This window comes from Temnothorax americanus, unplaced genomic scaffold (assembly GCF_048541705.1).
Source record: "Temnothorax americanus isolate GAGA-0224 unplaced genomic scaffold, ASM4854170v1 Scaffold251, whole genome shotgun sequence".
NCBI classification, from domain to species: domain Eukaryota; kingdom Metazoa; phylum Arthropoda; class Insecta; order Hymenoptera; family Formicidae; genus Temnothorax; species Temnothorax americanus.
In genome coordinates, this window is record NW_027509393.1 from 1 (window position 1) to 15000 (window position 15000).

Here is a 15000-nt window from a genome sequence, read left to right on the forward strand (position 1 = left end):
CCCCCACGCGGACCCGCGGCGCGACCGCGAACGCGAACGCTGACCCCCTCCCCCTCCGCACGGACCAGCGACTCGGACCAGCGGCGCGGACCAGCGGCGCGGACAAGCGGCACGGGTGAGTCATCCCAGTGAGTCATCCCGGTGAATCATCTAGGTAAGTCATCCCGGTGGTATACCAAGGTTACCCCTCTCCCTCCCCCTTTCCCTTGTAATCCGATACCCCTGTGTAACCCAAAACCCCCCTCCCTCTCACCCCCCGCGAAATCCGATACCCCTGTGTAACCCGATACCCCCTTTCTCCCTCACCTCCGCGAAATTCGATACCCCCTTTTTCTTACCCCCCCCCGCGTAATCCAATACTTCCCTCCATCACTCCCTCACCCCCCGCGTAATCCAATACCCCCTCCCTCACCCCCTCACCCCTCCGCGTAATCTGATACCCCCCCTCCCTCACCTCCCCTCGGAGCCCCCGGGGTGGAACTCCCTTATATACACTACTAATATCGTCGAATAAGATATCGTCTTCTTTACTCGTTTGCTCCTCAATACGTTCATAGTTGTCATCCACATCGCTTCCAGTAGTATAACTATCTTCATCTTCTGCTGCTTTTTTCCTCGTTTCACTTTTGTCGTCGTCACAGTCGTCCGTTATTCTATCATCTATACTTTCTTCGTTATTTATTACATTTTCATCGTCGATGCAACTCATGTCACTACTGTTAAATTTATTATTACTGTTAATTGTGTCGTCATTATCTTCTTCATTTCTTGCTGTTTGGTACATGGGGAATACTGCCTAGTAATGTTATTCATAACATTATCAGATCTCCCGCTGTAATCCCCAAGCTGTTCGGCAGAATTATTGCAATCGTCTTTAGTACAAGCAGCATTTCTGATGCCTACATGGACTCCAGTATTATCTGTACAAGAATTATATAATTTGGAATTGTAATGTAGAGTAAACCCAGTTATAAGAATTAAGAGGGTAGCCTGGTGTAGCAGCTTCAAAAAATCGAATTTTTTTTGCTTAAATTGATAGTATTCTATCTTTAGAATACGCTCCCTAAACCCTATTCATTAATTTAGATTTTAGCGGGCTGAAATAAGTGTTTATAATGTATATTCCGACTACCGACGCCGTTCGACTAAAAACACAGTTCGACCGTTAGTGTTTGCGCACGTGTTTTTTGTTGTTTTGTGCCGAGTTTTATCAATTCGAACATGTCTACGTATCCGAAAAGAAGCAAAAAAAGCAGTCTCGATCATCAAAGCCAAGGAAAAAAAGATTTCAAGAAAATCAGTTCAGCAACGAAAGCGGCGAGGCTCTTGGAGCAAGTGCATTGGCTCAAAAATTGGCAACAGCTCGAACATGTCTACGTATCCAAAAAAAAGTAAAAAAGAGCAGTCTCGATCATCAAGGCCAAGGGAAAAAAGATTTCAAGAAAATCAGTTCAACAACGAAAGCGGCGAGGCTCTTGGAGCAAGTGCATCGGCTCAGAAATTGGCAACAGCTAACGCCGAAGATGTTCCAGTAAAACTGTCTCATTTTATCGTATAATCGAATTTGTGAGTGTTTTCACAGCTATTCAAGAAATAGTAATATGCAAAATATGCAAACGAGGCATGACATTCGAAGAATCGGGAAATCGCGGGTTCGGTTTTAAAATTGCAATGAAGTGTCCGTGTGGTACACGTTTTATACAGTCTGGGCCATTGATAGGCAATGGATATAAAATAAATCTGCAAATAATTTTTGTAATGAGACTATTAGGAGTTAGTTTGCAAGGAAATAATTTGTTTTGTGCTTTGATGGATATTGGCAAAGGCCTCAGCAAAGATGCGTATGATCGTATTGTGCAACATATTCACGTAGTTGCAAAAACAATGTTTGATGCAATGTGCTTGAGAATTGTGAAGCAAGAAAAAGAAGAGAACGAGAAAAGGGAGATGCCTTTTAACAATTTTAAAGTATCTGGCGATGGTTCGTGGAAAAAGCGCGGCTTTACGTCTCTTTTTGGCGTGACAACTTTGATTGCTTTACTATAGCGGTAAAGTCATCGATCTCTTTGTAAAAAGTAGTTTTTGCAAAACTTGTATTACTTAGAAAAATAAAGAAGGTACTAAGGAATTTCAAGAGTGGTACGAGACGCACAAAGATGAATGCTCTTCAAATCATTCTGGCAGTGCGGGCAAAATGGAGGTCGACTCTATGAAAGAAATGTTCTGCGCTTCAGAAGAAAAATTTGGTGTACGTTACGTCAATTACATAGGAGATGATGATTCGAAGACTTTCAAGGCTCTGTTAGATTTGAATCCCTATGGGTTTCAAATCATGGGTTTGGGTGGGCATACCCAAAATGCGAACGAGAGTTTCAACTCTACTGTTTGGCGGCTTGCTCCAAAACACCTCCACTGCGGCCGGAAGATCATAGAGATTGCTGCTTACATAGCAGCTGGAATAATTAACGAAAGCTATTTGTCAGTGCTAAACATAATGTCAGACTTGGAAATAGTTATTGGGACAGCATACAGAGATTATGCCGACAAAATTAATAATAGCCGTACGACCTCGCAGAATCGTCGAAGTAAAAGCATTGCTCGCGAACTAAAAAATATACATAAACAACGGCTGTTGGAGCAAAACGAGTTGTATGAAGAAGTTGAGGGGATATTATATGGAGCAGGGATAGCAGATTGACCAAAAAGTATAAGTAAATCAACAATAATAAGCTTTTATCAACCTTCTTTCTTGTTCGAAAACTTCAAACGCGTTTTTCTCAAAACTATGTTTTGAAATTGGCGTACACGATACTCAAAATATTTTTGATGGATTTAGACCAATTTTTTTAAATTAAAGGTAATTAAATTGCCTTGAACTTATACCTATAATATGTACTAAAAATTTTGTTTAAAAAAAGTTATAAACAAAAGAAAATGCGAAATTCATGCAAAAAACAAATTTTTTTTTTCAAACCACCGTTTTTAAAATTTTTTATGATAAAAAAATCATGTTTTAGGTATAACTAGAAACTACACTCATAAACTTTACAAAACTTCTTTTTTGTTTTAGATCGTTCTACGAGATGCTAGAGTGTACGTCATTCAGAAAGAATTTCAAACCCACTTTCGTATTTGATCGCATAACTCCTGTATACTTACATATATTTATTCAAAAAAATTAATTTGAACATTTCAATATGTACACAATAAATGGTGTGTTAATTGCAAAAATATATATTAAGTAGTTTCTTTTTAAAAAAATCCAGAAAAAGAGCTTGTTTTTGGCGTTCTACACCAGGCTACCCCCTTAAGCGATTGTTGTAAATAGATGAAGTGCATATCAAAAATGAAAAATAGAAAGAGAAAAAAACGGCTATGGGAGACAGACGCGGTTATCCGTGCGTAAAGAATAAACAGTGATTCTAGTAAACATTATATTTAATAAAGCTCATACGTTTCGGCTTGGAATTGAGCTATCTTCAGTGAAGTATAACAAAAACCATTTACTCTTATTCACCAAAGCCGGTACAAGCGAGTCTCAGAATTTACAGATCCGATATTTTGGCAAACGAATTCCTGTCTGTAACGACATAACAATGGTAAAGGCCAAGATCGCTGTAAATAAAGTAACAGATGTTATAGAGACTCACCCGAAAGCCAAAGAGAAGGAGAGTATTACAAGCCATAGCGAGGAAATATAAGTTAATCGCAATAGAAACAAGATCAGAAGCGAAGTCAACGTGCTTATCAGGACGACGGCTTAGAAATTTCTAACGTATAAAATTATGAAGAGTCATGATACACATTTACCAAACGTGGCAAAATAAACAGTGAGAAAAATGAAGGATAGACAGTATAAACATAGAGACATGTGAAGTCACTAAAAGAAAGGCGCATTACCAATGAGCATGATTTACAATTTTTCAAGAACAGAAACATAAGCATGATGAAGGAAATCAGTGTCAGTTTGCAAATTGATACTGTTTTTTTGCAGTCTGAGATGAGTCATTTCTGACATCGATCTTTTTAAAGCAAATCTCTCTCTGTCAAGAATCTCTCAGAAAAATGAAAAAATATTCCGGAAGTTTATATGTAATATTTTCTTAACTTTTTGATATAGATATTAGAAGTATCCAAATATTTTATTAATTCTTAAGTATACTTTATTTATTTGTAACCAAATATTATTTTTATAATTGTCAAAGTTTGATAATGTACACATTTTTTTTACATTTTATCGGAAACGTGCCTACATAAACAAAGAAAAAATAGTAAATTACGCGTAACAAGATACAACACAATATGCATTTTTAATAAATTATTCACTGTAATATTTAACAATTATTTACAACAATTATAATAATTGTTATAAACAAATGCAATATATTCAATATTTTTACAATTACAATTGTTTCGGAAACTTTATATAGTTTTAAGAAAAAATGTCTTCTATATTACTTTATACAACAAATATTTCTTGACTATGATTTGCAAAAATTGCATATCACATTCATTGGACCTAATTTGTGAACTTCTACTTTAATTTCCTTCTCCTTTGCAATAAACGCAACATGATAATTCAAGTCTCTTTCTTGGCGTATTCTCTCAGCATGCCTGTGTGTACGTCTTTGTGAAACAACTTCCACTCGTTTTCTTCTTGCTTCCTCATTTTCGTCGGCTCTCCTTTGAGTATGTCTCTGGGCATCTCCTTCTAAACGTTGTGTCCTTGCCTCATCAGTTTCTAACACTCTTTGCTGTGAATGTCTCTCTGCAATCATTTTCTAATCTCTCCCTCCTTTCCTCCGTACTCTCACTTTCTCGCTGTCGTTCTCTTCGCTGTGCATGTCTCTCTGCATCATTTTCTAATCTCTCCCTCCTTTTCTCCGTACTCTCACTTTCTCGCTGTTGTCGTTTACGCATGCCTTCCGAACTCACTCTAGACAAATTTCCTTTTCTTTTTCTTGGCATTTTTCTCAAATCCACCAAATTACGCAATGTATATTTTAATAATTAAGTTTCTCCATCTTAATTAATTATATTTTGGTCTTATAATAATTTTACAATTCTTTCTTATATATGTTTTTTTTAATGTACACTTCCGAATGTCTATACATCTATCCAGATCAATTTATCGATTTAACACACGATATATTTTAATCACTTCCTAATATCTATCTTTTTTTAAAATAATATTTCGAATATACTTATTTTATCACTTAGTTTAAAATTCTAATTTTTCATTTACTAAATTAATTTTTCAAAAAATTCCCAAATTTTTGGAAATTCTAAAAATGAAAGTAAATGTACACATCCGGATGTTTGTACATCTATCCGGATCAACTTATCGATTTCCGACAACTCGGTAAATGAAACACACGATATATTAATCACGCTTTTAATCACTTCCCAACATCTATCTTTTTTTAAAATAATATTTTGAATATATTTATTTTATCACTTAATTTTTAAAATCTTAATTTTTCATTTACTAAATTAGTTTTTCAAAAAAATTCCAAAATTTTAAGAAATTCCAAAAATGAAAGTAAATTAATTGCTATGAACTTACGTTTTATATTATAGTATGATTAATAAAAAATAAAATTATATATTCTTTCATGAATAAACTCACCCTATGTTAAAAACTCACTTACCCCTCACTTGCTTTAGTTATACCATTATTCCGTAAATTACCATCTCAAGTCCTTACCTCACTTGCCTTAGTTATACCATTATTCCGTAAATTACCAAGTCAAGAAAAGAGGAACAAATCTATATATTGGAATAAAATTTATGAAATTTACACATATTGAAAATTTATAAATAAGTTATCTAGATTAACTCTCTCTCTCTCTCTCTCTCTCTCTCTCTCTCTCTCTCTCATAATGTGCGAATATCCTTCTTTTTCTTAAAAAACAAAAAGACAGAAAGTCAATTAAGATATCATAAAACAAGTTGAAACTTGCACATTGCTTCCTCATAGTTATTAGTGTGCAAGTTGAAACTTGCACATTGCTTCCTCATAGTTATTAAGTGTGCAAGTTGAAAACTTGCACATTGCTTCCTTAGAGTTCTTAAGTGTGCAAGTAGAACTTGCACATTGCTTTCTTAGAGTTCTTAAGTGTGCAAGTTGAAACTTGGACATTGCTTACTTAGAGTTCTTAAGTGTGGGTACATAATTATGTATACAGACTCCTAAGAGTTAAGTGTGCGAGTAGAAACCTGCACATTGCTTCATTAGAGTTTTTTAAGTGTTTAAGTAGAAAACCTTCGCACACAAAGCTTTCCTCTATGAGGAAGCATTTATTTTTTCAATGTATAATTTTCAGTATTTATTGTTTTGGGCTTCCTCATAGAGAAAGCTTTGGTGTGCGAAGGTTTCTACTTAAACACTTAAAAACTCTAATGAAGCAATGTGCAGGTTTCTACTCGCCACATTAACTCTTTAGGAGCCTGTATACATAATTATGTACCCACCAAAAAAAGGGAAATCTAAAAAAGCAATGTCCCAAATTTCAAATTGCACACTTTAAAAAACTCTAAGTAAGCAAGTCCCAAATTTTAAAATTGCAACTTAAGAAAATTTTAAGAAAGCCAAAGTGCAAGGGTTTTTACTGGGACACTTAAGAAAAATATGCTGCAGTCATGAGGAAGCTTTGTGTGCGAGAGGAAGCTTTGTGTGCGAAGGTTTCTACTTAAACACTTAAAAACTCTAATCAAGCAATGTGCAGGTTTCTACTCGCACACCTAACTCTTTAGGAGCCTGTATACATAATTATGTACATTCACTAAAATAAAAAAATAAAAATATACTTGCCCACTTAAAAACTGAACCAATATGCAGATTTCTACTCGCACACTTAAGAACTCTAAGAAAGCAATGTGCAAGTTTCAACTTGCACACTTAATAACTCTAAGGAAGCAATGTCCAAGTTTCAACTTGCACACTTAATAACTCTAAGGAAGCAATGTCCAAGTTTCAACTTGCACACTTAATAACTCTAAGGAAGCAATGTCCAAGTTTCAACTTGCACACTTAATAACTCTAAGGAAGCAATGTCCAAGTTTCAACTTGCACACTTAATAACTCTAAGGAAGCAATGTCCAAGTTTCAACTTGCACACTTAATAACTCTAAGGAAGCAATGTCCAAGTTTCAACTTGCACACTTAATAACTATGAGGAAGCAATGTGCAAGTTTCAACTTGCACACTTAATAACTATGAGGAAGCAATGTGCAAGTTTCTACTTGCACACTTTTAATGTACATTCATTTCTCATGTAATGCATCGTGTATATTGTTATCTGCAGCATACGCCAACAGTTCACAATCGATAATCGAATTTTTATCATAAAATTCACGCAAGATTCTAACTGTATTACATTTATTGATGATACAATTTTGGCGTAAAATTGTTGTTTAAATTTTTCACATACGCCATGAACATTTTGATATAGTTGAAAATACACATTTTCGACGCAATGTTCTAGTTCGAACAGAAAGAGTACGGTTGACGGTTTCATGTACAGGCTAGTGTCGCACGATGTCAATTTTACAATATCTGCGTCACGTATTTTAACGAACTCCAGATCTCGAAACGCTAGCGATGATGGCGCCGATGACTGCACGAGTCGCTGAATGTCTGAACGTTTTTCGATGAATGTCACCCACGTTGCATGAGGCAGAATTATCCGATTGCCTCGGTTATCGCCAATAAGTATATCCACAGAGGACATAGGTCCAGAGTTAATTCCAACATCCAAAAATTTATATGCTGTCGATGTCAAGGCAAATCTTTTTTGCAAAATACGTGGCGTATAACGGGGTTTATCAAAATTAAAAAAATACAATTTTTTTTATAAAAGTTTTTTTTTGCACAAGTATATATACGAAAATTAACGGTACTTACTTATTGTGCTGTTTCTCGCACGTTTCATCCTGAATCGGAACGTAGTAGTTCGTACCGTGAATGTTCCCATCCCCAAATCCAAATAGGCTTCATGATACGAACGTATGTGAAGTTAGCCTCGCACTTTTTGAATTTTTGGTTTTTTTTTATTGTGCCGTATTGTGCTACGTTTGTGCTGTATTGTGCCGCAAACCGCAACTCCGTAACTCAAAGCGTATTCGAGAAAATTAAAAAAAAAAACAAAACTTTTGATAGCCCCGCACTTTTTGAATTTTACATATGATACGATGCTTAGAACACCACTCCTCGGAGCGGGTTGCTGTTTGCGTTTGAGGGAAAAACTCATAAATCTTTGGACGTGCATAGTCATGATCCAAAAAATATTTCGGTTGTGGGCGCGGTTTCCATAAGTATTCTTTTTTCCGATGACCTTTATTTATATCATCGCCATATTCATCATTTTCAATTATGTCGCGACATATGATAATCTGAAAGTTAATAGGCCAAATCGGATGCACAGCACGTATATCAGTAATATGACATCTCTGCAATGCATGATGTTTAGGACACCACTTGTTAGTGCGAGTGAGCACGTTTCGAAACCTTAGTTCTCGACCGCGAAGTTTATGCACAATCGAAGAGCAATAGCCTTTTTCTGTTCCCGCGTTGTCCATATTTTTTCACACAGTGTCAACATGCTTAAACCGTTTCAAACTCTCGACTGCGCTCTAGAATCATCGCAGATATTTTTTTCTGCGATCTTAAAAATGCAAGATTGCATTTCAGCCAAGCGTCGCTGCTGCAGGGTGACCACCGCCACAATCCGCATAAATCAATGGAGCGTTATTGTTTTCAAGAACATGTCGCGACGTGTCTTGCGATGATTTTATCGAACACGTGCAAAACTGCAAATTTTGCAAGTTCGCATAAGTCAATAGAGCGTTATTGTTTTTAAGAACATGTCGCGACGTGTCACGCGATGATTTTATCGAACACGTGCAAAACTGCAAATTTTTCAATTTTGCATAAGTCAATGGCGCGATATCGTTTTCAAGAACATACGTGTCTCGCGATGATTTCATCGAACACGTGCAAAACTGCAAATTCTGCAAATAGCGCCGATGTACGGCTGCTGAGAACACGATAAAATTTGATATGATAAAAAAGCAAACGAGATGCATCATTAATAGAATATAAAATGAATAATCTGGGGATACGCTCAGTAGTCGAGTATTGGAAGTCGTGAGTGCAACAAATTGTGTCAGAAAGAGGATCGTGCAATAACATGGAGCAAGAGTTGTTGGAGCAATCTACCTTTTTAAATTTGAGGGAAGACTTTGCCGCGATTATCGATCAATCTTAAACAGTCCTCGATCGGTCTCAAACAGTCGTTGGTCGCTCGGTATCGCACGACTCGAAGGTCTGAAAGACTCGGTACGTAAACGTTTCGTGCATGTGGGTGCAGGATACAGTGCTAGTGAGACAGGATTCAGATGGCGCGAGATAGATACGGCTTTTGAAAGTCGTATACTGACCGGTGTGGTAATAAATTTCAAACACATCGACCCTTGTCAATTTCTCAAAAATGCGAGAGACATTGTACTCGATCGTGTGCGGAACGTCATGCAACGACATGACAGTGTAAAGATAAACACAATGTTTAATGCTGGCGAATTTGTCGCGGGTGACAAACGCGCGAATAAAAGTATCGCTACAAGAAACAGTGAACTCTTTCGTATGTCCGACTTGCGCGAGTGGTACAAGCGACACGTCATCGAGCCTATCCTAGCATCGCTGGAAGAATTCCAGGAACGTGATAGCGGATGGGCGTTGTCGCATATACATAATTTGACTGTTAACGTAAACAAGTACAATCCATTGTACGCGGGGTGTCTTGTGGAAATACCGCAAGAAATGAAAATGAAGAGAGCAGTGATAAACGTGCAATCAATGGACAATGCATGTTTTGCATGGTCAGTGGTGGCTGCTCTGCATCCAGCCCAAATCAAGCAGATCTGGAATCGTCGTATCCATATTACACATCGATGCTAAATCTTACGGACATTGAGTGTCCAATGACGTTGGATCAAATTAAAAATTTTGAAAATCACAACATCTCCATCAACGTATACAACATTGAGAAAAAAAAACAAAGAACTTGCAATTCTGCCATTACAGGTTACTGATCGAAAGATGGACAGACATGTAAATCTGCTGTACGTGCATGACAACAACGTGGGACATTTTGCATGGATCAAGAACCTATCCCGCCTCGTGAGCTCGCAAATTAATAAACATGGACACACAAAGTACATTTGTGATCGGTAAGTACCTATAGTTTTTTTAATACTAATTTTATATTTTGTATATAAAAAATTTATAATATTTGTGTTTATTTTTTGCAGATGCTTGCACTACTTCAGCTCCAGCGAGAAATTGGAAGCCTACACTGTCGACTGTCGGGAAATGAACGACTGCGCGATCAAGTTACCGAGCGATAACGACAAGTGGTTGGTCTTTAAGAATCACAACAGGAAGGAACGAGTTCCGTTTATCGTATTTCAAAAAAAGGTAAAAAAATGCGCCAAGTACACGCATAGTAGTGTATATGTATGTTGTTACCTCGAAAAAAAAACAGTGGTAGTATTATACCTAAAAAAAATCTAAGTAACAAAGTGGTACACGTAACTTTGAAAAAAAACAGTGGTAATCAAGAGACACGGTAGTGTCTCGCGCCAAGTACGCGCGAAGCGAGACGCACCGTGACTCTTTTACGCGAACGCATGAGTTGCGAGTATCCGAGATTTTGAGATCTCAATAACGAGTGAACGGATCAACTTCTAAGTAGGTTCGATCGATAGCTTGGGGTTTGATTTATAAATAAGAGTCTTTTTTTTTTGTTACGTGCCCTACGAGCGAAGATATTGCAATGCAAAAACCAAATGTGGAAAATTTTTTTTTAAGAAACGTCCACGTCGGACAAAAATGGCGGCTGGTGTGTCACTTTCCCATTTTTGACACAAGAGTGCACTCGTGCACTGTCGCAGTGCGTGACAGTTTTTTACAACCTAGAAAAGGATAAGTGTAAGTGTGTGATAGTCGTGACCGTTGCCCCGTCGTGACAGATAGTGAAATATATATAAGTATTGACCGTAAAGAGCTGATGCCGAGAGATCTTTAAGAAGGAAGGTGTATCTACAAAATCGTACAAACACGTACGTATATGCTGCCTTGTAAAAGTTGTCAAACTGTATGTTTACGCGAGCGTTACTTCTGTAGTAACTTACGATAATTTATGCCGGGATTACGATGAATTTAACGTAACGGGACGCGACGGACGCGAAGTAACGTAACGTGAACTTAAGAAATTACGATCGCCGTAATTTAAAGATAACCTTAATCTTAACCTTCTATTCATACCAAGCTGTCAAATCATTTCTGAAATGCACGCTGCTTCACGTTACGGCGATCGTAATTTCTTAAGTTCACGTTACGTTACTTCGCGTCCGTCGCGTCCCGTTACGTTAAATTCATCGTAATCCCGGCATTACTCGTTTACGCGGGATGAATTATCATAAGTTGCTACATAATCTCCATTTACGTGGAGGAATTATCGTATAAGTTACTACGGAAGTAAAACGCTCGCGTAAACATAGTATACGTGACAGATAGTGTGTGTGTGTGTGTGTGTGTGTGTGTACTACGTTTACGCGAGTGTTACTTCTGTAGTAACTTACGATAATTTACTCGTTTACGCGGAGTAAATTATCGTAAGTTACTACAAAATCCCGTTTACGCGAAGGAATTATCGTAAGTTACTACAGAAGTAACGTTCGCGTAAACGTAGTGTGTGTGTGTGTGTGTGTGTGTGTGTGTGTGTGTGTGTGTGTGTGTAATTAAAATTATTTATATTTATATTATACATGTATATAATTTATTTAGTATTTATAGGATGATCTCTCGGCAGCAGGACGAGAAAAGCGGAAAAGCGACAACAATATTTCGATAGATTCGATAGATCGTATGGATGACATGCCTTTTTTAGAAGAGAATGTAGGCCAGTCATATTAGACATCGAACCTTCCAATTACTCTTTTCAGGTTTCAACTACCATGAATCGCTTTAATTTAAGGTGCTGTAAGTGGGATTAATTTTGCTTCGCATAATTAATGCGCATTAAAATGTTATTAACAATATTATCAACAAAAAACGCAATTTTTTTTATTTTTTCTCAAATATCTCGAAAACTAAGCAAGATAGGGTAATTAATTATACGTACCTTTTTTGTAGAGCGTAATATTATCTACAATAATGATCTGAACAACATTTATCGTCAAGTCAGTCGTTTAGCTTGCACGCGCCGTCAAAGTCCGAGACTCGGATCTCGAAAACCCTCGATTTCATCGTTTTTTTGATGTTGCGTCGGTGATTTTTTTTAGTCATTTAAAATGGAATTAAAAATTTCCAAAAAATCACACATCATCTGAGAACTACAAAGAATACTTTTCAGGGTGTAACCGATTTTTTAGACCCTTTTTCTTTAGTTTGTTCTATGTAAGCAAAAAATTTTGATTTTTTGGATTACTCTTAATTTTTTGCTGTTTTCAGACCTTAGAATTTATTTGAGACAAATTTTATCGTATGCATCTTGTTGTGGACGAAATTTGCAAGAAAAAAGGACCCTTGTATTTTCTTCGTACGACGAACGCTGATTTTTTTATTCACGCGCAAAGTTATCTAATATTGCGCATAGGTCGGATAACGCTTGTTTTACACTAAAATAATTATTTTTTATTAAAATTTACGTAATTTTTCGCATTATTATTGAACCATATTGCAAAGCCGTTTTCAACACATTTTCTCATGTTTACTTATTTATTAACAAATTGTTTATTTAAAAATTATTATAAACAATTAGAAAAACATGTTATAATCGTTGTACTCGTCGTCTCATATCAACTCGAAAAATGTTTTTGAAAAATTTATTCATATTATTTATAACATTTTTATTCAAACATACAGGCAGTGCACCTTTGACTATTTTCCACACCACCTCTGAGGTAAAGTCAATGGTGCGTTTTTTTCCTTAAAAAAAAACCCCCCGAATTTACTGATAAACGTACGACTTTTTGACGATCTTGAGGCAAATGTTATAATATTCATCAACATCTGCGTGTTGGATAATTTTAGTATCCAAGAAATGTCAAAATAATTATCACATAGAAAGGACATATATTCAATGCTTGTGGATTAGGCCTACAAGGAAAACCACAAAAAACGCACCATTGCATTGGCTCAGAGATGGTGCGAAAAATAATCAAAAGATGCACTGCATGTTTGAATAAAAATGTTATAAATAACATGAATAAATTTTTTAAAAACATTTTTTGAGTTGAAATAAGACGACGAGTACAACAAATATAACATGTTTTTCTAATTGTTTATAATAATTTTTAAATAAACAATTTGTTAATAATTAAGTAAACATGAGAGACGGTGTTAAAAACGGCTTTGCACGATGGTTCAATAATAATGCGAAAAATTACGTAAATTTTAATAAAAAATAATTATTTTAGTGTAAAACAAGCGTTATCCGACCTATGCGCAATATTAGATAACTTTGCGCGTGAATAAAAAAATCAGCGTTCGTCGTACGAAGAAAATACAAGGGTCCTTTTTTGTTGCAAATTTCGTCCACAACAAGATGCATACGATAAAATTCGTCTCAAATAAATTTTAAAGCCTGAAAACAGCGAAAAACTAAGAGTAGTCCAAAAAATCAAAATTTTTTGCTTACATAGCTACAAACTAAAGAAAAAAGGTCTAAAAAATCGGTTACACCCTGAAAAGTATTCTTTGTAGTTCTCAGATGATGTGTGTTTTTTGGGGAATTTTTAATTTTATTTTAAATGACTGAAAAAAATCACCGACGCAACATCAAAAACTGATGAAATCGAGGGTTTTCGAGATCCGAGTCTCGGACTTTGACGGCGCGTGCAAGCTATACGACTGACTTGACAATAAATGTTGTTCAGATCATTATTGTAGATAATTTTACGCTCTACAAAAAGGTACGTATAGTTAGTTACCCTATCTTGCTTAGTTTTCGAGATATTTGAATAAAAAAATAAAAAATAAAAAAAATAAAAAAAATCGCGTTTTTTGTTGATAATATTGTTAATAACTTTTTAATGCGCATTAATTATGCGAAGCAAAATTTACTTACAACACTTACAACACCTTAAATCAAAGCGATTCATGGTGGTTGCAACCTGAAAAGAGTGATTGGAAGGTTACCCCTCTAAATTAGTCTAATATGACTGGCCTAATGCGTAACACTACAAAACGCATGATATCAGTACAAAATTACCTTTTTCAAAAAAGGTAAAAAAGGGCGCCAAGTACACGCGTGGTTGTTACCTCGAAAAAAAAACCCAAGTGGTAGTATTATTAATTTTATTCAAAAATAAATAAAATCTATTCTAACCTAGGTGGTAGTAGCTTTAATTTTTTTAAACAAAATTATTAAATTACAAAATTGTTACTTTATTTAATCCAAGTGATATCTACTTCAAAAAAGCCTAAATAACAAGTAGTATCTATTAAAAAAAAAAAAAAAAAAAAAAATGTGAAATTTTTTAATACTGCGCCAATTACAATTACAAAGAGAATATATACCTAAAATAAAAACCAAGTGGTATGTATCTTTGTATTCCTGAGAGTCTTTCTATCAACCCAAGTGGTAATATAATAGTTTTAATTCTCCTTGATAAAATTATAATATTACAAAGAATTATTTTAATCACAAAAAATTAAAGAGGTAACATTATAAAATAAAAATATTTAATTAAAATAAAATAAATAAATTTTTCTTGTAAAAAACTTGGCGCTGCTTTGTCCAAGGTCAACCTAGACAAACTTGCATAGGTGCATATAAGCATATGCATAAAGAGATGGATTGGTCTATTTCCTTTTGCACATATACATATAAACCAATTAATTTCTTATGTTTATGCGCTATGCAAATTTGTCTGGATAAGAGCCTCCGCACAAGACTCTCGTATGATATCGTAGCGTAACGTAACGTGGATTAA

The 15000-nt window shown here is 35.6% G+C and overlaps 1 protein-coding gene and 1 pseudogene across 1 annotated transcript in view; one reads left to right on the top strand and one right to left on the bottom strand.

The window, feature by feature from the left end:
* Positions 1-7111: 7111 nt before the first annotated feature.
* Positions 7112-7841, bottom strand: LOC143899106 (uncharacterized; annotated as a pseudogene).
* A 1721-nt stretch (positions 7842-9562) lies between these two features.
* The window catches only part of LOC143899107 (uncharacterized), a 10608-nt gene continuing 5170 nt past the window's right edge, over positions 9563-15000 (top strand). The window contains exons 1-2 of the mRNA XM_077409111.1: positions 9563-9786; positions 10312-10416. Coding sequence (XP_077265237.1) covers positions 9563-9786; positions 10312-10416 — 329 coding nt within the window. The remainder of the gene's footprint in view (positions 9787-10311; positions 10417-15000) is intronic.